Below are 26,802 nucleotides of genomic sequence, written 5' to 3' on the forward strand. Positions count from 1 at the left end.
GTGAAGGGGGCGCACGTGAGCGAGCACGCTTGTGTTCAAACTCTATACAGTAACTCCACCTATTTCCATCACATGATGATTATTAGCCCCTCCCTTTCAGCTCTCTGCTGCGTTCATGTGTAGAATTCCGTGCCCTACATAAAAATGGCGGCGGTGCTTCTGACGGATGATGTCATCTCTGTGTGCCTGAAGGTCAGGTCTGTGTGTAGTGACGTGCTCACATGGCAGTGTCTTGTACAGGGTGACTGTGGTGATAATGGCAGAAGAGAAGCCGACTGATGAAGACTATGGCTACAATCTGTTCCCCCAGAGGGACAGGAGAAATCCCAAGAAGGAGTCATTAATGTCCACGCTCTACTTGTTAAAGTTTAACTGTAAGACCAGGCTGAAGGTGGCTATGCAGCAAAGTAAGTGTGCCATGTGTGTGCCCCCTGGTGTTTCTTGTGTTATTCATTCCTGACTGTACTATGTGTTGTATGTGCAAAACAAAACAGAAGTAGAAATGGGCTCGCCTATAGAAAGGCCAGTACCTACTGTTATTATTATTTTTTTTCACATCCTGTAAGTGTTTCTTTACACTTAAAGTGGAGTTCCACCCAAAAATGGAACTTATGCTTTAAGCGGGTGTCAACAGAAATGCCAATGCTGACATCTGTCACCCCACGGGGGTGAATGGATGGTCCATCTGACAGGTGGACCTGATCGGACAGCCCATGTGAATGGGGTATAAGTGTTTTTCTTTTCCCTTTTTTGTGTTTTGTTTTTAGATGTTAACCATTTGCCTACTGGACACTTTCACCCCCTTCCTGTCCAGGCGAATTTTCAGCGCTGTCACACCTTTTGACAATTGCACGGCCATGCAATATTGTACCCATGTGAAATTTTTATCATTTTTCTGTGACAGATAGAGCTTTCTTTTGATGGTATTTAATCACCACTGGGGTTTTGTTTTTTGGTAAACTAACAAAAAATGTTGTTACAATATGTTTTTTTTTTAAATTTCTTTTCTTAATTTCTATTAAAGCTTGCAAATAAGTAATCATCTTTTTTTTTTTTTCCACTCATTGGATGACACAGGCTTATCGGTGTAAATGTGCCAGTCAGAATTGCCAGTTACAGACTCTCCTTTCCTCATGCTGTGACAGAGCATGAGGAAAGTACTGCTGATAACTGCCAAGTCTGTTTACAATGTGATTAGCTGTGATTGGATACAGATAATCACATGGTAAAGGGCCACACCAATTGGCCCTTTTACCTCGATCATGGAGTGCACCTGATGCAGGCCCCCGGAGGCATGCAGGTTGGCAGGGTTCTGGGAGGACCTCAATAAACGCCCTTTTGAAAAGTAGCCCACCTCCCGGTCGACAACCACCTGCCGGGCCCCAAACTGCATGTTCAGGGTGTCAGGCAATAGGAATTGCTCATGCCTGGGAATGAACTGACAGAAAAGTCTGGGATTTGTCGATCCCTACTCTAACATGAGGATATTTGTGGTTGTCACCAGAACTAGTGCCCCCATTGGAATATTTTAACCTATATTCCTGTTCTGCTGATAACTCAAAATGTTAGATTTTCTTTAACTTTTGAAGATCACAGTAAACATGATGAAAGTTTGTCCAAAGGTTTTTCCAGCATGAAAAGTTTGAGAAGTGTTGTTATAGGACCAAACAAAAGCTTTAACTATTGTTAAATTAGACACACTTTAAAGTGGTTGCAAACTCCTGAAATAAAAAATAAAGAAAGCATATTCCTCTATAATGTGTCCATGCTTCATCCAAAGCACTAAGTGTAATTTCTGTCTGCTGCTTCTTCCCTCTGTTATCTACATGAGACACTTCTCACAGGTAATGTCCACAGAATCCCCAGAGAGGGGAGCTCCAGCACAATCTGTGATTGACAGCCTCAGCTGAGCCTGTTTCTGTATGTGCTATGTAGAAGGGGTGTGTCCATTCTCTCCACTCAGGTCTTAAAGAGGAGTGCCACCTTAAACAAACAATATTAAAAGTCAGCAGCTACAAATACTGCAGCTGCTGACTTTTAATAAATGGACGCTTACCTGTCCCAGGGTCCAGCGATGTCGGCAGCAGATGACGAGCAATCGCTCGTCTCTCGGCTGCCCCGCCGCCATCCTTTGTCAGGAAATCTGGAAGTGAAACGTTGTGGCTTCGCTGCCCAGTTCCCTACTGCGAATGCGCGAGTCGAGTCTTTACTGGTCCCCATTGTGTCCTGGGCACTGTGTGTTTCCCAGAACACAGCGTGGGGCATCTGTGGCTAGCTATTCCCGGAAGTGGGTGCAGATACCTGGATTATCCAGGTATCTGCACCCCCCTGAAAGGTGGCAATTGTGGCACCGGAGGGGGGGAGGGTTCAGATGAGCGGAACTTCCACTTTAGGGTGGAGGTCCGCTTTAAATTACGTTCAGATGTCATCTCTGTGCTCTGCAGTGTGTGGCATCAGATCCCCTGTCTTCTGATGTCAGAAATGCTGTCTAAACTGTACGCTATCAGTTTAATTTCTGATGATAGTCGCTTTCAGTGGCACTCCTTCCATTTAGGGGTGCCTCCCCTCTATCCAAGTGTCCGGCCCCCTAATCTACATGCAGGGTACCAAATGTATGGATTCCAATGAGGGTGTTTTTTATTTTATTTTAATTTTTTTTTGAAGCATATGATTAGAGCCTGAGGCTCTAATGGGCCTTAAAGGGTGGGTTTGGGGTGCAGAGCACTGCGCCAGGGTCCGTGCCTCCGTGGTCCTACCGCACCCCCCCCCCCCCCCCCCGACCGATGAAGCACCAGCTGCCACTGGCCACTTTACTGGGTATATGTGAGGGCTTACAACCTCTTTAATTTAGCTTTGACAGTTTCTGTGTCCAAGTATTTTACAATCGTACTATGCCTGCTCTTGATCAAAGGGGAACTTCAATTTTCCTTTTGAGTGTGACTGACTGCACGCAATAGTAAAACATAGCTGCTGGTGGGAAGAACCACAGCAACCAGCAAGGAACGTTTTGGATCGAACCAGTGCTTGTAGCCTTGCATGACAGCACAGATTTGACTTGCCATCCACTAGGAAGGTTCTTTTACAAGATGTTTGCATTTTAAAGCTTTGACGCTTTGTCTGTGTATACGCATAATCGTGGTTAAATGTAACTTTCTTTTTTTTCTTCTTCTTCTTTAGATCCACAAGTTAAAATACTTTTAGATGCCATGAAACAAGCTGGTTGGTAAGGGTCATTCTTTATTCCTTGAACTATTCCTAGAGTAAGTAAACTGATATATTCCCCCCCCCCCCCTTTTTTTTTTTTTTTTTTTTTTTTTTAATTTCAGATGTAGTTTTGTAATTTTCAAAGCAGACTATTTGCAGTCGAAAATGCCCAAAATGTAGATTGGTAGCCAGTAAAAATATGTTCTATTTAGGTGTCGGATCAAATGAGAGAACAGTTTATTATTCCTAGCAAAATTTGGTAATTGGTAATGCTGACATGTACCCTAGTGATTTGTGTTAACTTTAGTGATGGGTCTTAGGCGCCAACAATACATGCATAGTATTCTCACATTCTGAATGACAGAAATCCACTAGTTTAGCATGTATAGAGAACTGTCTGCTGCCAGCAATAATATTTAGGTAGCCGCAACAACCCCAACTGCTTGCGTGCCCAAACAGTTACTGCATCTGATAGGATGCCTTTGCTGTTCGGTTGACGTTTTTCATCATTGATTTTTTTTCAGGTAAATTTTATTTTTAGCTGCCTGAAGATGTAAGCGGCCAGCAGGGAGCTCTGGGCCTTGCTGTTCTGAAGGGGAATATAGTTCCACTTTAAGTTCTTCCAATTAGACTTCACCATTTAATCACGTAGTTTGCTATGTAATACACTCCTTTTCACAGATCTTGTAAATCATCTAAGCCCGTAAATGTGTAGTTTCCACCACATTGTCCATCTTTCAGGCTATTAAAATGTTGACTATGGTATTTATGATTAACCTCCTATTTATTTTTTCAGTACAGCCTACCCGGATAGACACTTTGCCTGTGAAGACTGTGATGGAAACGTAGCAGGGGGCTTTGATTCTGCTACCTCTGAGGTAATTTGTGTCATCAGTGTTGACATAATTCATATAGCTACTGTTTGCAGCCAAAGACATGGTCCCTAGGGGGCCGTCCACACTATGTGTAATTACCTGTTTATCCATGACAGACAAAAAGACAATAGTTTTCTGTGTGTCATGTTCACCCCACAATGCAGTGTTTCAGTGCATTCTGGAGCTGTGCAATATTATGCAACATGTTTGCGAAATATCCCACCTCTCTGGATGGCTTTACATGTCACTTCACAGCATGCTTAAAGTGGAAGTCCATGCTAAAACTAAAACTCCATCCATCTATAGCCACCAACATTCTAACACTAACCTATCTAGCCCTGAAAAGATAAAATCGCTATACATACTTTTTTTTTTTTTCTGCAGGCGATCCAACCCAATTTCCAGCTGCAGAAGCCCTGCAGAGGACACGGACGACAACAGCTGTGAAATAAATGGGAAGTGACAGCACCCATAGAGTTACTATGGGGCTTCTGTTGACAGATGTGTCCTCTGCACTCGCCTACACAGCAAAGCAGCGGCTGACAGCTCAGTGTGGGATCAGAGCTTCCGCCACTGGAGATCGGGTCGGATCGCCTGCAGAAAAGGTATGTATAGTGAATTTATTTTTCTCCAGTCATCTTCCAGGACGGCACACCTGAGATGACGAGTACCACCTGACAGGAAACGCAATCAACAACAAGGGTTAAAAGGCCCCTCCCTTCCCTCTGTCCCTCAGTTATTGATTGTGTTTCCCACAGGATGGCAGCAAAACCTTTTTTTGTTTTCTTTTCCTGAAAGACTACGGTCTGGGACCGAGGTCTCCCCCTCGAAAGTTCATATTTAAGCAGTCAGTGGGGGCTGTAGAATCTGGCAGAGCCCTGCTTATTCCATGAGGGATCATTCCCGTGCTACATAGTTTTTCTCAGGGAGGCAGGGCAAGTGGAGGACAAATTTCTCTGGATTTCCTCTCCCCTCCCTGAGGTACTGATGGCTGTGGGCACGGTGAGGGTCCCCACAGCCTCAGGAACCTTGTATTCTGCTCTCCCCTTGTACCTGATGGTGGCAGATGGTTAGGAGGGGCCACTGGCATAGTCGACGATGGGCCTCTGGTCGCTGCTGCAAACGCAGCCTCTGATGGTGCGGTGCCGGCTCCCAGGCATGCCGTGGTTCATGCAGCGTCCCTTGTGCTGTAGTGCGCATCTCCCGAAGTGGACGACACGTCGTTTCTGCTGGCTTCAGGCTTCAACAAAATGGCGGCGCACAGCGTGGCAAGGGCAGAGGGACAAGCATAAAGGCCGGTTTAGAGTGGGGGTCCTGTGTCCCCCCCCCCCCCCCCCCAAATTGTTCCAGAAGCGATCCTGCCGGGGTGACCGGTCAGCTGAAGGAATGGAGGAGGATGGACCAAAACTGGCAGCAACAGAGATCACCACAGGGTGACTCGGCCGGTGGGTGGGGAGAAACTTTGGGGTGGCTCTTTTTGTTTTCCCCCCTCCCTCACAGGATACCCTGAGAGGGTAGAAGGGCTGACGCACAGTTTTCCTTTGTCTTTCAGAGACGGATTGTCCTGCTCAGGGTTCAGCCACTAGGTCTAAAAAAGTAAAAACTAAATCTAAGCATTGTGGTAATTGCAATGAATAACTCCGGCCAGACCATGCTAAGCCCTTTTGCTTCAGATGCATTTATAGGCAAGCGAGGAAAGAGTCTGCACAGACTATGAAGGAATGCCGAGCACTTCAGGCGGAGATGCTGGCAACCCTTCAATCATTCAAAGCTTCTGTTGAGTTACGAGATGGGGCCAGGGCCTCTTCTGTTAAGGAAAGTTCCCCGTCACAAGATGGGGCCTCCACAGGTATTACTGAGGGGTCTCAGGGAATGAACCCCTATTCTGATAAGAAAGAGGTGGAGGCCTCAGACCAATCCTCTTATGAAGAGGGAGAGGACTCAGACTTGGCCAGTCTGATTCTAGACCCAGGGGGTCATCTCTTAGCCTTGAGGAGACAGTCCATGCCCTCAGTTGCGATCTATACCTCTGAGGGTATTCAGTTGCCTGCTACGCAGGTCTCGGCACAAGATAAGGTATACGGGGGACTCAGAAAGCCTCAGGCAAAACCCTTTCCAGTGCACCAGCCTCTTGACGACATTATTCTAAGAGAGTGGAAGGATCCAGAACGCAAAGTTTTTAAACTAAAAGCCTGGAAGCGTAGATGTCCATTTAAGACCGAGGAGGAATTCTTTAAAATCCCTCGTCTGGACGCATCGTTGGCGCAAGTGTCCAAATGTTCGGATCTCTCCTTTGAAGATTCTGGAAACATCCGATCAGATGGACAAAAAGTCAGAAGTTTTGTTACGCAGAGCTTGGGAGGCCAACGCTGCAGCTATGGCTCCAGCAGTGGCTTTCACTTGTGTCGCCAGGAACACGGAGGCCTGTGTCAGTAGGTTACTGGACCATGTGGCACACAATAATAAATCCAAGGAAGTGCCAGCTTCGTGGGAAGTTATTGGCAAAGCTGTAGCATACCTGTCCGATGCCGCAATTGAAACATTAGAACAACTGCCAAATCTGCAGCCCTTCTAATCCTCTGCTAGAAGATCCTTTTGGGTAAAAACCTGGGATGGTGATTTTTAATTCTAAATCACATCTTTGTGTGTTACCTGTTGAAGGCTCCTTGCTCTTCGATGCAGGCTTAGAACAAGTCCTATCCCGATCTTAAGATAAGGGGAAAAAATTCCCAACAAAACCCAAACGAGATGGAGGGAATACATTTTTTTTCGAGGCCCCCAGGCAAAAGCACGCTTCAAAGGCAAGGGGGAGCCTAGGAAGAAGTGGGGGTTTGGTAAGGGGAAAGGTGGAATCCTGTTTTCTCCTTTCGTCTTCCAGGACAGCCTCTGAGATATAGGGCTTCTACCTCCGGGACAGGAAACATGTCTACCCAAACAGATAAAAAGGGTGGTCCTCCAGGCGCTCCTCAGTTTTTTTGAGGCATGTGAGGAATCTGAGGAGCTCCATGTTCCAGGACTGTCCTGGGGGGAGCCTCTGAAGTACCTTCTCCTCTGCCCAAAGCACCCCTCTGTCTAGTGCAGTGAAGCGAGGGCTGCTTGTACACCGCTGCCTATAAGCTCGGGGAGAGTTGGACCTCTGAAGAGCGGCGGATCCCCTACCTCCATTTTGTCGCACAGTCAGGTTGTGGTTCTTCATTGGAAAAACGCACGGCGCCCAAGAACGAGCGGCGTCTGCGAGGCATTCGGGATATCCGTTCCGGGTATGGTTGCGAACGTACGTGCTTCCGTTGGAACGTGGAAGCCCCTCCTCGAATGGAAGCGTTGTAGCTTCTGGCGGGGCCACATCATCAGAGGGTGCCAGGAGAGAAAGGTTCAAGTCTCCAGGTGCAGCGTGTGTGGCTTGTCGGGTGTCCGGAGCCTGTGTAGATCCAGCAGAGGCTGTGACAACACCAAGGAGCGATGGAGGGCACTGCAGCAGTTCAGGCGGTTGACTCCGGTTCTTCTGGCACCGACACCTCTCAGGTAAGCGTGGTGAGGGCAAACCATGGCTTTCTCTCGGAGGGGGTAAGGTCCTTGTGACTGAGGCCATTCCCTGGGTGGGGAACCACAGTTGAAGGGCTGGGCACTTCTCTCCTTCCCCCTGAGCACGGTGGTGGTGACAGTTGGGAACAGGCTTTCATGATTTGTTTTCTGTCCTTTCTTTTGCTTTCAGGGTAAAGCACGGGACAGATCTCGGATACAGCTTCCGAGGAGAAAGTGTGCTGTTTGTGGGACAAAACTTGGGCCCAATTGGGAGAAGCCGCTTTGCCCCGAATGTGTCAATAATTAATCTAAGGATGACTCTATGACAGCGTCAGAAGATCCTTTCGTCAGTAAAAGACGAGATTGCATCCACCTTCAAATAGGATGCAGGGTCCCTCTGTATCTTTATCTAGAGCGGCAAGTTTGCCCTACCTGTCTGAGCCCAGTCAAGAGGAGAGGGAAGAAAGGGAGAGGGAGCCCAGGTCGCTGGCCTCTTCTCAGGTGGACTCAGGGTCTGACTCTGAGGAAGAGGAAGATTGCTCCACAGGGTCCAGGTACAAATTGACATTGGACGATGTGGAGGATTTGTTAAAAGTGATCTATGACACCCTAGAGATCAGAGAGGAGTCGGTACAGCTTTCTCGGACCTCATGTATCGGGGGTCTCTGCTCAAAAATCTTCCCTGTGCACAAATCTCTAGTGGAAGCGATCTTGCTGGAGTGGAAGCACCCTGAGAGGAGACTGTTCTTTTCAGGCAGTCTCAAATGCAGATTTCCCTTCGAGAAGGATGCAGCCCAGCCTTGGACCAAGGTTCCTAAGTCTAATGCACCACTAGCAAAGGTGTCCAAAAGACTGATTTGGCCTTCGATGATCTAGGATCCCTTAAGGACCCAATGGACAAATGGGGTGATGTGCTGTTAAAGAGGGCTTGGGATGCCTCCTCTACTGCACTCAAACCTGTCCTTGCAGCTGTGTGGCTAGAAATTTAGAATGCTGGTTAACTCGGTTACAGTCTAATTGTTCTGCAGGCACGTCAGTTGCTGAAATCCTTTCCCTTATTATTTAAGGCAGTTGGGTTCCTGGCCAATGCTTCTGCAGAGTCAGTAAAGCTAGCGGCCAGGTCTGCGGCTTTGGTTAACGCGCAAAGAAGGGCTGTATGGCTAAAAACACTGGTTGGGTCACAAGGGGCATAGGCAGAGGAGGAATACTATTCAATCTTCCTCAGGCCACCTCAAAAGCCCAGTGACTCCTGGGTTCCAGTGGGAGGAAGGTTGGGGGATTTCCTCCCACAATGGACCATCGCCACTTCAAGTCCGTTTTATATTAGAGGTAATAAAAAACGGTTACAAGTTGGAGTTCAGTGCCATTCCCCCACCTACCTTCCTAGTAACCAAGTTACCCAGAGACCGGGAGAAGGTAGAAGCTCTGAGTCTGCTGTTGGGAGACTTGTTAGACCAACAGGTCATCAGCCGAGTACCAGATGTGGAACAGGGGAATATTCCTACGTGTTCGTAGTTCGAAAGCCAGCAGGCAAATTCAGGTTGAGCCTCAATCTCAAGCCCCTGAATAGGTTCATCAAGTACAAGCGGTTCAGGATGGAGTCAATCTTTACGATAACGGACCTCCTGTTTCCCTATTGCTTTATGGCAGCAATCGACCTCAGGGACGCATATTTGCATGTACCGATACATCAGGAATTCCAGAAATTCCTCAGGTTGACAGTCAGAGTGAACTTGGACGATCTTCTGTTTGTTGCCCGGTCTTACCAGCAGCTAGAAAAGGGTTCTACAGGAGGTGCAACACTTCCTGTGCTCTCTTGGTTGATTGATCAATCTGGACACGCCCCAGTTGATCCCTACCCAGGAAGTACTGTATCTGGGTTACAGAATCTCCTCTGTAGAGGGGAAGGTCTTTCTCCCATCAGAGAAGATGGAGAAGGTAGGTCTGGCAGTAGCACGGCTTCAGACCAATCGGGTAGCCCAGGTCAGAGATGTCATGAGCGTGATAGGCTTAATGACATCCTGTTTTCCGGCAGTCCCTTGGGCAAGGATTCATCAGCGCCCGCTGCAGGCTCTTCTTTTGCATTGGGATGGCAGCTAACAGGGCTTGAATCAACCCATGCTGATACCTACCAGGGTCAAAAGGACTTTGCGGTGGTGGCGAACCAGTCGCAAGTTGGACAGGGGTCTGTTGTGGTTCAGACCAACAGCTCTGGTGCTGACAACAAACGCCAGCTCTTTTGGCTGGGGTGCATACCTGAAAAAGGATCTGGCTCAAGGATCCTGGTCTCAGGTGGAAGCCAGATGGACCTCAGATCAGAGGGAATTGCTGGCAGTACAGAGGACGATAGTAGCCTTCCAGCAAAAAATATGGGGACAACACCTCCAAGTAAGGTCGGACAATGCAGCTGTTGCCTATATAAACAAGCAGGGGGGGACCAGGAGCCCTGCTTTGCAGAAGATGGCAGGAGAGATTTTCTCTTGGGCCAAGATGAATCTAGTGTCTGTCAGTGGTTCATCTGAAGGGGGCTCAGAACTCACTGGCGAACTTTCTCAGTTGTCCGTGTGTGAAACGGGACAAATGGTCACTCAACCAGGAAGTGTTCGAGCAGGTCTTGGGACATACCAGAGGTGGATTTGTTTGCCTCAGAAAGCAACAAGAAGGTTGCTCTGTTCTTCTCCCTGCACTCGCAGGATCAAGACAGAGGGATAGATGCCTTCGCCAGTGCATGGCACTTCAACCTGTGCTATGCCTTTTCCCCCAGTAAGGCTGGTTGCGGCGGTCCTTCAGAAATTTCAGACCCAGATAACGGAGCTCTTTCCCCTTTTTTGGCCAAGAAGGGCCTGGTTTGCAGTCCTAAAGAGATTGGCAATATATCCTCCAATTCATCTTCCGAGGAGAGAGGATCTGGTTACACAAGATCCTATCGGGCATTCTCAAATGGAGAGGCATCCTCAAATGGAGACCCTCAGACTTACAGCGTAGTATCTGAGGAACAGCTGTTAAGGGCCCAAGTTTTTTCAGAAGGGATCATCAAGACTCTCTTGGAATGCTGTAAGCCAGTGGCCAGGGCTGCGGAAGAGGTTCAATTCCTGGTTGGCAGAACAGGGGCAGGAAGATCCAGGTATCCCAGCAGTGCTGGACTTCTTACAGGCAGGAGTGGAATTGGGGCTTTCTGTCAGCACCTTGACGGTACAGGCTGCCTCTTTAAGCGTCTTTCTTCAGGTCCCCCTGCAGCAAGATCATTTTGTAAAGAATGTCTTTAAAGCCCTCTCCAGGTCCGGGCCAGTGAAGGTCAGAGCCTGTCCCTCCTGGGATTTAGCCTGGGTACTTAGGGCTCTAAGTAGTCCCTTCGAACAAGGAGTCCCCTTGAACCTCTGGAGAAATCTGATGCTAAATGGGTATTTTTAAGAACAGCTTTTTTTTTTATTTTTTTTATTGCAATTACCTCAGCCAGAAGAGTGAGTGAGTTTCAGGCGCTCTCAATTAGAGAGCCTTTTTTGATGATTTTGGGAGGATAGGGTTGTGCTTAAAACAGATCCTAGTTTCCTCCCCAAGGTTTCTTCTACTTTTCACAGAACTCAAGACATTATCCTGGCAACATTTTACTCCTCCTCAGAAGGTGATGAGGAAGGAGGACTCAGTTTAGTTGATGTTAGGCGTAGCCTTTTCGTTTATTTAAAAATTAGCAAAGACTTCAGGAAGTCGGAATCTTTGTGCATTTTGTGGGGTCACGCAAAGGACTTAAGGCATCTAAATCCACCATAGTCAGATGGATTAGGATGACGGTTTTAGGGGCATACAGGTTGGCAGGGAGGCAAGCGCCTCTAGTTAAGGCACATTCAAGACTAAGTGCAGCAGGGAATGCCAGAGAGAATTTGATTTGTAAGTTCAGAGCAAATCGTTTGGAAGGCTTTGCGTTTTTTGGATACTTCGATGAAATAGTCCACAAAGATCAATATTTTAACGCCATCAATTTGTAGGGAAGGTGATTGCCGGAATTTTTGAAGAATGAGGGCTTTGTCCGCATAATTAAGATATTTGGCAATGATAGGGTGGGGGGACTTGCGGTCCGCATTGAATGATCCCATACGGTGTGCCCGCTCCACCGTGAAGGGTCCTGTGAGACCCATTGCTTCTGGAATGCGTTTAGCGCAGAAGTCGTTCAGATTGGCTGTGGGGAGCTATTTAGGAACACCTACGAACCACAAGTTGGAGCGTCTGGATCTGTTCTCCAAATCATCCAATTTTTGGATAATATACTGGTTGGTTTTTTTCCTGTGATTGCTCTGCAGCTTGGGATTGATACAATTCGTCTTCCACCTCAGAGACGCGGTGTTCTAATTCGTTTAGCCTGGTTGTATGCTCCGTTAGTTGATCCTTAATTTGTTTCATCCCAGCATGTATGGCCTTTTCTACAGACGCTGCATTTATGGGGGATAACAGGGCTGCGACCGCGTGGGCGATGCGGCTAGTATGTCCATCTTCCCCTTGGGATGGCGACTGATATTCCCCAGTCTGAGCTGGGGGAGTTGTAAATGCATGCCCAGAGAGTGGGGATGGAGCAGTGGATGCTAGGGATGTAGGAGAGGAGACCCCGCTCGCCTCCATGTCTGCGCCTGGAGTCTCCGCCGGAGAGGCCTGAGAAGCTGGAGCAGAGTAGGCTGAAGCCGGGGGCTCGATTTGCGGCCGGTACGGAGGTGCCACTGCATACGAGCGGACTCTCGTTTTTCTCAACACAGCGATCCATGGCAGCGGGGGGATCGTCGGGAGGCACCCTGAGCCGATTTAGGGGGTGTAGGGGCCACTGTAGCCAGTGTTCAGTGCCGGTTTGTGGGACACTGCTGCGGGAGCTAGGAGAGGGTGCAGCTAGCTCATGCGGCGCCAGAACAGGAAGTCCAGCAGGTGGGTTTGAGTGGATCTGCATGCACAGTGAGGCGAAGACTTTTGGAGAATGGCCTGGTGTCAAGAAGGGCAGCAAAGAAGCCACTTCTCTCCAGGAAAAACATCAGGGACAGACTGATATTCTGCAAAGGTACGGGGAATGGACTGCTGAGGACTGGGGTAAAGTCATTTTCTCTGATGAACCCCCTTTCCTATTGTTTTGGGCATCTGGAAAAAACATTGTCCAGAGAAAAAAAAGTGAGCGCCATCATCAGTCCTGTGTCATGCCAACAGTAAATAATCCTGAGACCATTCATGTCTGGGGTTGCTTCTCAGTCAACTCACAATTTTGCCTAAGAACACAGCCATGAATAAAGAATGGTACAAAAACATCCTCCGAGAGCAACTTCTCTCAACCATCCAAAAACTGTTTTTGGTGATCAACCATGCCTTTTCCAGCATGATGGAGCACCTTGACATAAAGCAAAAGTGATAACGAAGTGGCTTGGGGAACAAAACATCAAAATTTTTGGTCCGTTGCCAGGAAACTCACCAGACCTTAATTCCATTGAGAACTTGTGGTCAATTCCCCCCCCCCCTCCCCCCACACAAATTCTAAAAAAAACTTCAAGCATGGCTTATGCAAGACTGGAGCTGCCATCACTCGGGGTGTGGCATAGAAGTTGACTGACTGCATGCCAGGGTAAATTGCAGAGGTCTTGAAAAAGAAGGGTCAACACTGCAAATATTTACTTTTCATAAATGTAATTGTCATTAAAAGCCTTTAACACTTTTATGAAATGCTTGTATTTATGCTTCAGTATACAATAGTAACATCTAACAAAAAGATCTAAAAACACTGAAGCAGCAGACTTTGTTAAAAGTAATATTTGTATCAATCTCAAAACTTTTGGCCATGGCTGTACTCCCAGCCGTTTTTTCTCCCTGTGTCCTCCCCCAGCGGCGCCGGCATCTTTACTATGGGTACCTAGCTGTGACAGCTTGCGGCTTCATAGCCGGGGGCCCACTGTCCCAGTGGCTCTGTGACTGGTCCCGCAATCTTCTGGGACCTGTCATTTGTCCCAGATGACTTTGGGAGGGGTGACAGAAAACTTCTACTTAGCGATCGGAGCGAAAGTGTCAGTGGGTACCCCTCCCCAAAAACACTATTTCATAAACCGGAGCCGGGAAGGAGGCTTTAACCACTTAAGCCCCGGACCAATTTGCAGCCAAAGGACCAGGCCCCTTTTTGCGATTCGGCAATGCGTCGCTTTAACTGACAATTGCACGGTCATGTGACGTGGCTCCCAAACAAAATTGGTGTCCCTTTTTTTTTTTTTTTCCCCCCACAAGTAGAGCTTTCTTTTGTTGGTATTTGATCACCTCTGGGGTTTTTATTTTTTTCGCTATAAACAAAAATAGAGCGATAATAAATATTCCCAAAAAATATATAATTTTTTTTTTTCCTCGGTTTAGGCCGATACGTATTCTACATATTTTTGGTAAAAAATCGCAGTTGGCGATTTATTGATTGGTTTGCGCAAAAGTTATAGCATTTAAAAAATAGGGGATAGTTTTTTTTTTTTTTTATTTTTTTTTTTTATAGCATTTTTATTTTTTACTAGTAATGGCGGCGATCAGTGATTATTTTTTTATTTTTATTTTTTTAATTATTATGACTGCTACATTATGGCGGACTAACCGGACATTTTTGGGACCGTTGTCAGAACAGACGATCGGTGACAGCCACGCCAGGAAGCACGGGGAGAGGTTTGTTTCCACATACCTCTCCTCGTTCTTCAGCTCTGTGACCCCATCACGGGACACCAGCGGCGATCGGGGCTGCTGGTCCCGCGGTCACGGTCATGGAGTGCAGAACCGGGTCGCGAGCATGACCCACGGCTGGGCACTTAAAGAGCAACGTACCTGTACGTGCTTGTGCCCAGCCGTGCCATTCTGCCGACGTAAATGTGCAGGAGGCGGTCCTTAAGTAGTTAAAATGTAACTTCCCCTTTTGGTGGAGCTCCGTTTTTATCTTCCTCTGTATTGTTGCAGGTTAACTTGTATTCCTTGTAACAAATATTTTGCAAATAAGACTGAATTGCATTTCTTTTGTGCATTTTCCTAAAATGTTCCTTTTTTATTTTTTTCCTAACCTCTTCCCCTTTTTTTTGATTATTTTTCTCTTTGATTCCTCTTACAGGTTGTATTATGTCAAAATACCATTAGCAGTCAAGCGCATATGAACAATGTGGTTACACATGAGCTGATTCATGCTTATGATCACTGTCGTGCCCATACGGATTTCTTAAGTAATATTCAACACTTGGCTTGTTCTGAGGTAGGTTTTTAATGCAATTAAAGCTAAATTCCAGGTATGATCTTTATTGTATACTTACTTTGGTGCATTATAAGTAAGCATATTCCATACCTGAGGGATCACTGGAGAAGCTGAAAACAATAAGGGTCCATGTACACTGGCTTAAACACTGCAGCTAGAGGAGTTTAGCGTTTTGCATGTAGAAGCAGCTAATGTTATCCTATGTGTCCATGCACGTTGGGATATTTAGAGGCATATTTTAACCACTTCAATACTGCGCTATAGCTGAAAGACGGCTACATCGTGGCTCTCTAGTTCCTCCCAGAACCCTGCCCACTGGGGCGCACTCTGTGATTGATGTGTCCTTCAGACACAGCTAAACACAGATCGCAGTAAAGAGCCAATCACAGCAGCATTTTACCTTGTGATCAGCTGTGTCCAATTACAGCTGTGTCTGTGTAAGGAATGGAGAGCCGATAACCAGCAAGGCTCTTAGTACATTCTTTACACTGATTATCAGTGCAGCCTCATCAGCACACATTAGCGAAGAAGAAAAATTACTCATTGGAAAAATGTTATAGCAAACTAAGAAAAAACGTGAAAACGCTATATCCATCTCAAATGATACATTCATATGGGTACAATGTTGCATGACTGCGCAATTGTCATTCAAAGTGCGACAGCACTGTAAGTTAAAAATGGGCTGGGCAGGAATTGGGTGAAAGTGCCCGGTATTGAAGTGGTTTCTGGCATAAAAAAAAGCACCTAAATGCTAGTACAAAAAAACCTCTAAATTATTATATATATATTTTTTGCCAAGAGCGCTGCTGTTGTGTGCGGGTTTTATTTATTTTTTCCTTTTTTAAAGCCAATTTTAACAATGGTCTTCCGAGTCATGTTCTGAGTTGACATCCCCTCAACAAGCTGACCACAGGGGGATCGCTCATTACTACCACCATTCACAGAATGCCTTGATTTTGTTTTTTCGTCAATGAATACAAAGTGCTCTCTGATTGCAAAAGGTGGAGATTGTGACTTCACCTCCCCATCTTGACAAATTAGACAACACCTTGTACTCATTGAAAAAAGCTGGCCAGTACAGGACTCAGATTAATGCTATTACTGTATTCGTGCCAGCTACTGTGTGCGCTTTCCCAGACATCCATCAGGAATGAAATGTACATGCTTACATTGTTCCAAGCTGGACCAATTTAAGTGTGCAAAACAGATCATACCTGGAGGCCGGCTTTATGTTGCAGTTAAAGGAGAAGTTTGGAAATAAAAAATAAAATAAAAAATAAAATAAAATACGTACTCTCCTCTATGGCTGCAACATTGTGTTACTACAGATGTCCCCTGTCAACTCTAAGCCTGAGAACTAAGTGATCATATGACTGCTGATCGCTCAGTTTTGCGGCTCCTGCTCTGTGCTCTGCCCCTTCAGCACTCACTAGAGCACGGGGCTGGGAGCGGTTGGCTCAGGCTCTCTGCTGTGCATTGAGAGGCTGAGCCAGCTGCAGGTCAGACATCTGAGTGGATCCCGACATTATGCAAAAAAAAAAAACTAACTACAATTGCTGACTAATTTTGATTTTGATATGTGTTTTTTTTTTTTTTTTTTTGCTCATTGCAGATTAGAGCTGCCAGTCTCAGTGGAGATTGTTCCCTTACTAATGAAATGTTAAGGTTAAAGTTTGGGTTAAAGGAGCATCACCAGGTAGGTTCATTTGTTGCAAGGTGAAAAGGTATCATTACATGACTCTGTTACTAGGGCAATATTATTATTATCATACACGATTTAATGTTACAATAATAATAATGTTGGAAATTCCACAAAAAAAACACTGAAGTATTAGTCAGATGTTTTGGAAGTATATGTTATTTGTTTAATTAATCTAATTGACTGAACCAGCACGTTATATTTTTTTCACTTAGTAACTTTCTTTACTGGCATTTGAAATATTAATTGAGAGGTGATCAGGTATACAATATAACTTTTTATGGTTTGTTTAGAACACTTGCATATAGATGTTTGCGCTAATTTACTAATGGTGTTGAGAATCTTCACTACATTATATGAATTTTCAGTTCAATCATCTAATTATGTGTAAGGCAAATTCCTCTTAGGAGCTTGCTATTCACATGATTAAATAACTGAAGTAAATAGTTACACAATTTTTTTTGAGTGAAGATTCTCAACTCCTTTAGTAAATCAGCCTCATTCAGCGAGTGCCTGTTATGAATTAAAGACGAGGCATTTTTATTTTATTTTTTATATCAGATAATTTCTCCATACTAGTACAAAAGTGGGTAGAAAAAAAAAATCACATGGTACAGATATAAATATTTATAAAGGTGACATAATATCAAGGAAGAGATGTTGATAAATAAATGGGGGGAGGGGATTGCATCCACTAATGATCTTCTCATGATAGTATTTATAGCACAGCTCATTAGCCTGTTTTGAATACTTTAGAATACTGTATATGATAAAAAAAAAAATAGACTTTTAATTTCCGCATGCTAGATAGATATACCTGTTCCAAAGTTTTTCTCTGATCAGTTTCCTCCCAGATACACTCTAGTACCAAGTGTAGAAGACATTACCACAGCAGCAAATCACAGATCATAGCTATTGGTGCTACTTCTGATGTATTCAACAATTCTGCCCACAATTGACAAAAGCAATAGACCTGCAATAGGCTTTAAAACAGAGCAGGATTATTATTCTTATGTTTCAATTTTTAACTTCTCCTATATTTAAAAAAAGATAAAATAAATAATTGGGGATATTCAAATCCATAGTGATATATATATATATATATATATATATATATATATATATATATATATATATATATATATATATATATATATATATAGTTGCTCATAAAGCATGATTCCCCTGCTATAATTCTTGTTTCTATTTCTGCCTGCTTTTTAATTTTAAGGTGTTTCCACTCTTCTTTAATTTTTCCAAAGTACAAGTAAAATATCCTAGATGGTGAGTGGTGCACTCTAGTAGTGGCCATGACAGGTGTTCAGAATTGGGTACTCGAGCGCAGAAGGATGACTACCAAGGTCTCCAAAAGATATAAAACTGTTAATATAATATAAATTATAAATATAAAAAATGCAGTTCTGAAGATCTACTAAAACCAAATTGGAATGCCTCTTTAAGGCCTTGTACATATGGGCTTTTGCTTGTATAAGCTCAGTGTGTATAGCAAGCTTTTACAAAGCCTTCAGCCAGCTTTCCTGCAGCTTTCTTTGAAGCCCTTCAGTTCCAATTTGGGGATGTTAAACACAGATCTTTATATAAGTGCTGTTAAATCAAACAAGCAGAAAACTGTAAACTTTAGTGAGCTTTAGCACAGCTCGAAACATGTTGAAAGCCTGCTGCAGTAAATACTGCATAAAGCAGTAGTGAATTGACACTTTCAGGATCCCATTCGGTATTTGGGAAAACACCTAAATTCCGCATGCAATTTGGTTCTATGAATAGAGCTCAATATCTGGAAAGAACCACTAGTGCTCGGAGGGATAACCTAATATATTGATTGTAACCTTAAGGGATTCCTATGCAAGGCTTATAGTCAATAAATTCCAATACCAAAAAATAGTTTATTGTTAAAGATAATGTGTCCAGTGATGAAACTGCAATCAAGAACAATATTTGGAACACAAGCAAACCATCCATAAGACCCCTTTTACACTGGGGCCGCCCGTGCGTTAGCACTAAAGCATCCCTCGTTTTAGCGGTGCTTTTAATCCCGGCCGAAGGAGGAGTTAAAAACCACCTGTGTTGCAGCGCTGCCCATTCGTTGCAAGGGCATTTTGGGAGCCCGAAGATGCTGCTTGCAGGACTTTTTCTAATGTCCCACAAGCCCATCACCCCAGTATAAAGGCACTCGGGCTTTCACATTCGGGTGGCATGGAAGCCAGTTTTCAGACGCTATTTCTAACACTAAACTGCCTGAAAACTGCCTCAGTGTGAAAGGGCTCTAAATAATTGTATGGGCAAAGAAAATGAACTGCCGAAACTAACCTCCAAGATCCAGAATGTGCTGATGATGTCTGACAGCATGCAGTAGATCATGGTGAATGTAGAATAAATTAGCCTTGGGGATGTAAGGCTCTGAGCTGTGTTTATGGAATCCCATATTATGGAATTAAACAGCCAAAAACCATGATTGCGAGAGCCTCTAGCGTCGGTGACAATGCATTGGAAGTAATGTCATTCAGAGCCAGAAGTTATCTGAGGCAGTGCCGATGGTCAGTAACAGCTTCAAGGCTTGAACTGCAAGCAGAGTCAGTAGAGAGCCATTTCCTAGGATGACGAGTTTACTGTTAATGACACTTTTTCAAGTCCGATATGGATGGACGGATTGCTTGCTTGTGTGGTCCAACTATTGTTCTTGATTGCTGTTTCATCACTAGACCACTTCTAGACACATTACCTTTTTACAATAAATTTTTTTTTCGTATTGGCATTCAAGTCTAGATTGACCATGTACCTTGCATAAGAATCCCTTAAAGGTACAATAAATATACTAAGGTGTCCCTTTTGAGTGCTAGCGGTTCTTTACGGACATTGTTTTTACTCTCCAGTCGGTCTTCTTCACCCATAGTAGCCATGATTGTGACCTATACACTATAGACCAGGACATACAAGCATTTCCTATTGTCATCATAACCAGTGCTGGATATTGATTATTTCTTTGACCATGGAAAGGGCTAAATGCTAACCCATCTGACGCTCAATTACAGCATGCATGTTTGGGCTCTAGGACTTAAAAATACTTAATACCAGCAAAGGCAACAAGCACTTTAGAAAATTGCCAGCAATGGCAGTCCCCAATACTTCTCTCATGACAGGATCACTTTAAAGCAGATCCTCACTTTGCTCTTTGACATAGAATCTGCATGGATCCCCCAGACTTGCCCAAAACCCATCAGATCCCAAAAAAGGTGGGGCATACACAATGAAATATTCTGCAGGAGAGCAGAAAATCTGAGTATTAATATCCTTCTGCATTTCACAAACAAAGTTCAGGATTAGGAAAGCAAATCACCACTGTATTCAGAATCTATAGAGGTGTGTTTTTTTTTTTAATTTATTTTTTCTGATTGGAATAAAGTTTACTAAAATACATGTAATATTTGTTTTTAATATAGGCATGTGTTCGGGAACACGCTGTTCAGTCCATTCTAGCTGCGAGAAAAGTCAGCCGAGAGATTGCAGAAAAAGCTGTGGCTGAAGTGTTTGATACGTGTTTCAACGATCGGGCACCATTTGGTCGAATTCCTTATAATACAGCTAGTGCAAATTTATCATACAGAGAGTATATGAATCGAGGACGTTATTATGCCAATATTTGACCAAAATCAAAACTAGCTGAATGTTTTAATATTGTTTATACAAATTATTTATATTCGAGGTGTAATACATTTTTTTTTTTTTTTCCTCTAAAACGTCTGTAGAAATTTTCTTTTCAGTTAGATGATTTGTGACAAGATATATTATCAGGGAAATTCAATGAGGCCTTAATGGTACTTTTCTGACAGTAGCTTTCTTTAGAACTACCTGTGCCTAATTCAGACTAGCATTTGCTCCAGTTTTGGTAACATTACTGACACGGGTGGCAAAGTCAGGTGGTTATTACTACTGCCACGTTAAGAACCTTAACCTTCATGCTATGGCATGAACAGATTATAAAAAATTATTGCCAGTTCGCAGATTAGGAAACTGGTGGTAATTAAGACCAGCTCTGAACTGGTGTTTGGAAGTACACCAGTGTTCAGAGGAGGGCATGTCTGTACAGGGAAACTGTCATGTACGTGACAGTTATTTACACAGTGCCATATCCACAGCCCCATTTAACTGTTGGGTGTGAGATTTCCCAGCCGAAAGCTAAATGTGAATAAATGGGGCAGGTATACTGTACAGGTGATGTCATCGCCCAAACTTGGTAATGCCCAAATAAAAATTACGTATGCCATCATGTGGGGTAAGCCTGATGGGGGGGGGGGGGGTGAGAGACTAGTTCCTTGTCAGGTCTGCCTTATTTATGATTGATTTTGCATGGTAATAGGTGGATTTGAAGGCTGCTATTGGACTAAATGGTGGCTATAGAACTGCCCACTGCCATATGCTGTCTAATCGATAGCCGGTTGGACCTAAAGGGGGGGACTAATCTCTCCATTCCCTATCAGGCTCCATCCACCCCTGCTACAAAACCCCTCGGCCATGCACCCATCAATTTGATCAGTTCAGTGGCTAAGTAGGAAGGGCTCGCACTGATGAAAGGAACTTCCAATATGGGCACTTTGACCTTAGTGCCCAGCACTAACAGATTCATATAACAGTCTGTGACAATCTTGATGCAGCAACCAACAGAATTCTATGAATTCCCCCCTATGTTTGGTCTTGGTTCATGCTTTACTTAATTTATGAAAATGGTGTATAATATAATATGACCAATCTGCATGTGTGTTCCACATGGGTCCATGGATAAAAATAGTTTGGCTTGTATTTACAGTGATATTGCCTCTATTCATCATTTTGTATATTGAGGATTTGCTGTAGAACATGGTATATATATTTTAGGACTGAGACACCGTGTAGACTGTCATTGCTTTGCCTTCTAAAGATGCAAGCCTTGCTTCCCTATGGATTAAGTGCCAACTTTAGCCAAAACCAGTATTTACCCTTTGGGATAGGCACTAATTAATCTCAGCCTAGCTCCTGCTCCAGCTTATTTTCTCTTCTGATCTAAAGGCTTTCACCATTTTTTTTTTTTTCTTTTGCCATCACCCTCTCCTACACGGTCATTATGAGATTTCCCTGTTCTACAGGTACTATGTGAAATCATAAATTTTCATTAGGTAATTGCCATCTGGTAAGCTCACATTCGTGGTATCTGGTGGAGGTGTTACTGCTATCATTGGGATCTCAAGATTCCGTGTGTGTGTGTGTTTTTTATTTTTTTATGACTAATTTGTCACATTTTATTGTGACTTTTTATATGGTCTACATTTATTCAAGATACTGTTTTTTTTTTTATTTTATTTTTTATTTTTTTTGTTTTTTTAAATATATTTACAGTGTGTTGATATGAATTGGCACAACTTTCTGTTTATAATGATTTTAACAGGCTGGCTACACAGACCACCTGTACCTTCTAGGTGGGTAAACACAGATGTCTACACTAGTGTATGAATCCATGAGCCCCAACGGAATACATGTTAACTCGCAACACAAGTGTTAATGTAATCAATGCACAAGAAGGAAGAAGGGCAAAGTGTGATTATGGGCTTCTAAGGCTAGCATTGTTATCTTGGGCAAAATATCGCACACATGTTAAGCTTTCATGAGGTTCTAAAGCTCTTTCTCTGGCTAGTAAATGTTTTTATAGATTATGTGCTGTGTATTATGCTGTTTTTTTATATCCTAAAAAACACAAGATTATCGCTGTAGCATAAGAAAACACCTGATCTTTCCATTGCCAAAACCAAATACACCAAAAAAATTGAAGCTAGGAACATTAATTGTATGGACAAATACTTGGAGACTTTATACCCTTGCTCTGCACACTGCATTCTTCCTGATTTTAATGCAGTTTTAGAGCCTATTCCTCATGGATTTACACCAGAACACAATGTTTCTCTGCATTCCAGAGCTGTGCAGTATTATGCAACCTGTTTGCACAATATTGCACCTCTGGATGGCATTACATGTCCCTGCACAGCACCACACAACAGCTGCTGTGCAGTAACCTGAATGAGATGTCACTTTTTGCACGTCACATAAATTTTGCATGCACCCAAAAAAAAAAAAAAAATCCCTATTCTCCCCTCCCTTTTTTTTTTTTTTTTCTCCCTTCGCCTTTCAGGACAGCACCTTGGAGAGAGCGTAGCTCCACCTCTTCACCAGAAACACTGCGTGATAACGCCCCTTTTAAAAAGCAGCTGCTTCCACCATGCCATCAGTTTTAGTGTTTCCTCCGCCATGGTGGAAGCACTGCTGGGGAACCAGAGGGGCTGCACGCTCTCCAAGGAGAGTGTTTTGGCAGTACCTTTTAGGTTTTATGCTTAAGCCCAGCACCTTCCCGCACGTGAGGGGGGTGTTCCAGTGTCCCTTCCTTCGGCTCACAGGAGTAATGGACTGCTGGAGGTCGTCCGCCCATGGTGTTCGGGGGGCCACGGGTGTGCTCAGAACGAGTGTTCCATGCCAGACCTCGGCGGGCGGAGACTTCCAGGGGGGGCATAGCAGCGATTGGTTCCAGCTGCTAGAATGCAGGAGGAAGGGGCGGGTCCTCTGGCCGGGACTTCCCTTTATTTGGCACATGGAGGACACCATTCAAAAGCACACAGGCAGTGGCTGCAATGTTCGTTTATGGAGGAAGAATCGTCAGCAGCAATGGCGGATGCAGGCGCCCAGGTTCCCGACCACTCCCAGGTAGGTTTTTTTTTTAACAAAAACCTGCAACTGTCTGCTGTGGTGTAAATCCATTAGCAGTTCAGCAAGGAGTGAGACTCTGGGCACTTAGGGTGTTGGCTGTGGGTACTATCCGTTCTTTTGAGGAAAATTAGGAATTTTGTGTGGAATAAAAAACAAAAATAGATGCTGCCTTTTCACAAGTATCTAGGAAGACTGATTTAGCCTTTGAGGATATGGGGATTCCCAAAGATGCGGTGGACAAGAGGGCAGATTGGCTAAAGATGAATCCCAGGCTTTCTTCAGTAGCCCATCTGAAACCCGTAATGGCAGCTACAGTTGTAGCTAGGAATTTGGAGTGTTGGCTAGACCAACTTAAGAATCATATGGTAGCAGGTTCCTCCAGAAAAGATATATTGGAGTCCTTCCCTGCGTTGCTTAAGGCCGTCAAATATATGGCAGATGCCTCTGCAGAGTCTATCAGGATATCTGCCCTATCCTCAGCGCTTGTTAACTCAGCGAGAAGAGCCCTCTGGCGAAAGAGTTGGTCAGGGGATTCGGCTTCTAAAGTAAAACTGTGGAATTCCCTTTTTCAAGGGACCTGATGTTTGGGCCAGAACTGGAGGCTGTCCTTGACAGGACTGCAGACAAAAAGAAAGCTTTCCCAGAGAAAAAGAAAGTGGTGCAGCAGAGGAAGAATTTTTATCGACAAACCGATAAGGAAAAAGACCAGACAAAGAAAAGGCCCTGTAATCCTCAGAGAGGAAGAGGCAGAGGTGGGGTACTGTTTAGAAACCCTGAGTAATCCCCTAAAAAAACAATGACGATCTCCCAGTAGGTGGGAGACTTCAGGATTTCTTGCCAGTTTGGGAAGAAACGACAAGAAGTCCATTTGTTTTGAGGTTATTTAAACAGTGTTATCATCTAGAATTTCCAAAAAGTCCCCCAAGTCTGTTTTACATCACAAACCTGCCAAGGGGTCAGGAGAAGGCTCTGGCTATAAAATATCTTCTACAAGAGCTGATGCAACAGAAAGTCCTCTCCCAGGTTCCAAAAGTTAAAGAGGGGGAAAGGGTTTTACTCCCATATTTTTCTGGTCAAAAAACCATCAGGAAAGTTCTGCCTGATTCTCAGTTTGAAGGTTCTGAATCGATTCATAAAATACAAAAAAATCAGGATGGATACGATTTTTTCTGTGAGGAACTTGCTGACCCCCAAGTGTTACATGGCTTCCATAGACTTGAGAGATGCCTATCTCCATATTCCAATAGCACCCCCATCACAAAGTTTCCTGCGTCTTGCAGTCAATCTGGGGGAAGGGGAGGTTTGGCATCTGCAGTTCCGAGCTCTGCTCTTCGGCCTTTCCTCCTCTCCCAGAGTATTCACAAAGGTAATGGCAGAAGCCTTGGAGCCCCTGAGGCTGAAAGGGATTCCAATAGTGCCCTATTTGCACCACCTGCTACTGTTTGCCGACTCAAGGGGTTAAGTAGAAGTCAATCTTCAAATAACAATAGCGCATCTAAAGAGTTTGGATTGGCTTCTCAACCTTCAAAAGTCAAACCTAATACCATCTCGAAGGGTAAGGTTTCTGGGGTACAAAGTAGATTCATTAGAACAGAGAATATTTCTGCCCCAGGAAAAAATAAAGAAGATGCAGTCCGTGCTGAAAGCACTTCAATTCAACTCTGATTTCCATAAGACAAGCCATGTCGGCTCTGGGCCTGTGGACAGCGGCAATTCCCTCGGTACAGTGGGCCAGGTTCAATGCTCGTCCACTGCAGGCTGATATCTTGAGGAATTGGTCATACCAGGAAGCTCTGGAGAAGTAGTTCTTCATAAGGGCAAGAGCAAAAAGATCGCTCTGGTGGTGGAGAAACCAAAGAAGCATCTCAAAAGGGCTTCTCTGGTCCTTCCCAGTAACCAGAAGACTGACTGCAGATGCCAGCGCATGCGGCTGAGGAGCCCACCTCGAAGAACAGGGGGTTTGGTCCAAACGGTAAGTCTAACTTAGGTGTTTTTTTTTTTTCTTCTTCTTTTTTTTTTTTTTTTTTTTGGTGGGACACAACCTGTCCTAGTCAAGGGGAAATTGCATGTTTTCGTTGTAGGTGACTGATCATTAATGCCTTGAATCATATACTACCTTGCTATAACCAGATATTATTATTTTTATTAAAATATATAATTCTAAACTTTTTTTTTCTCTCTCTCTTTACTAACTTTCTATTGGGAGTTACCCCTACATTTTTGTATGCACTACATCCTTTACTAAGTATGTTATTCCACACCTGTAACTTTTTTTTTTTCTCAGATGCATGCTACCTCAATTTGTATCACATCAATTCTAAATAAAACCACAAAACAGCATGCAGTTTAGAAAACAAAGCAGAACGTGACCTCATTCACATGGGCATGCCAGTCCGTACACCCGTTTTGAGGCCTAGTAGTGCAGCTTGTTGAAGAAAAATCTGTACCTTCCATATGGCAAAATAGTTTGCTACCCATGTGTTTTATAATTACCTGAAAAATGTCTGTCCATGTACACATCATCAGTTGCTAATTTGCATACCCTTCCTGTTAGATTGTAAGCTCTAACAAGCAGGGCCATCTGATTCCTCCTGTATTATAATTGTACGGTCTTGCCCTCATGTTGTAAAGTGCTTTGTAAACTGTTGGTGCTATATAAATCGGGTATAATAATAATAAACCATTTTTATTTTTTTCTGTTTAAGTTGGAGCATTGTAAAATGCAGAAACTATACAAATTGTTTCCACAATAGCAAGCTTTTCACGTCACTCTTCAGGTTATACGCTGTAGAAGCCTTGGTTGTTTATTAGGAAAAACACAAAGGATATGGGTGTAAAGTAGGGCAAGTTCACAAGTGTGTGTGTGTGTGTGTGTAAAAACAAATTTGCACTCACCTTGTTTTTACTTGCATTTTTTTTTTTTTTACTGAAATTTTACTAACGCATACTAGGGGTCGACCAATTATTGGTGCAGCCGATTATTCACTTTTTTTTTTAAGTATCGGTCACAAACTTACTGATATTGCTTCAAGTGGTTGATGTGTGCAGCTGCAGACATCACCCCGGTACCGTTCTTTAGAGTGGGCGGTTAGCTTTCTTGTAATAACAGCCACTGCGGCACAGCAGCTGCTCGGCTGTTATTACAGGCAGTGGGAGGGGACATGCCTCTGTCCCGCTGGCAGGCCCGAGCAACCAGCTGGCTGGCTGAAAACCCGAGCAAAGTTAGATCAGCTTTGTTTGGGTCTCGGATCTAGTAACCCAGAAGCGATGTCATGACATCACTTCCGGATTACTCGCATCCGAAAGGTGCCAGTTTTGAAAAAATAAAAGCAAAACATATATAAAGTATTCAAAAATGCTGATCTTGATGTTTTGAATACCTTTTCAATTGCAGAGAAGGGTTGTGGGGTCTTATAGACCCCCAATCTCTCCGTATTTGGGATGTTTACATTCCTTGTGACAGCAATAACGGTGATAATTTTTTTTTTTAAAAGGACAGTATAAAAAGTTTAAACCTACAGAATATCAGCACC

The 26,802-nt window shown here is 44.0% G+C and overlaps 1 protein-coding gene across 1 annotated transcript; it reads left to right on the forward strand.

The window, feature by feature from the left end:
* The first annotated feature begins 181 nt into the window (after window positions 1–181).
* On the forward strand, window positions 182–25,973 carry LOC143963623 (mitochondrial inner membrane protease ATP23 homolog). Its single transcript, XM_077473308.1, has 6 exons — window positions 182–407; window positions 3,178–3,223; window positions 4,001–4,082; window positions 14,689–14,826; window positions 16,439–16,522; window positions 19,984–25,973. The coding sequence occupies exons 1-6, from the start codon at window positions 257–259 to the stop codon at window positions 20,185–20,187; spliced, it is 705 nt and encodes a 234-aa protein (XP_077329434.1). The 5' UTR covers window positions 182–256; the 3' UTR covers window positions 20,188–25,973.
* The last annotated feature ends 829 nt before the right edge of the window (window positions 25,974–26,802 follow it).

The sequence above is a fragment of the Lithobates pipiens genome, unplaced genomic scaffold (genome assembly GCF_037356315.1).
Source record: "Lithobates pipiens isolate NorthernLeopardFrog02 unplaced genomic scaffold, aLitPip1_a1.2 Scaffold_8, whole genome shotgun sequence".
Lineage (NCBI taxonomy): Eukaryota > Metazoa > Chordata > Amphibia > Anura > Ranidae > Lithobates > Lithobates pipiens.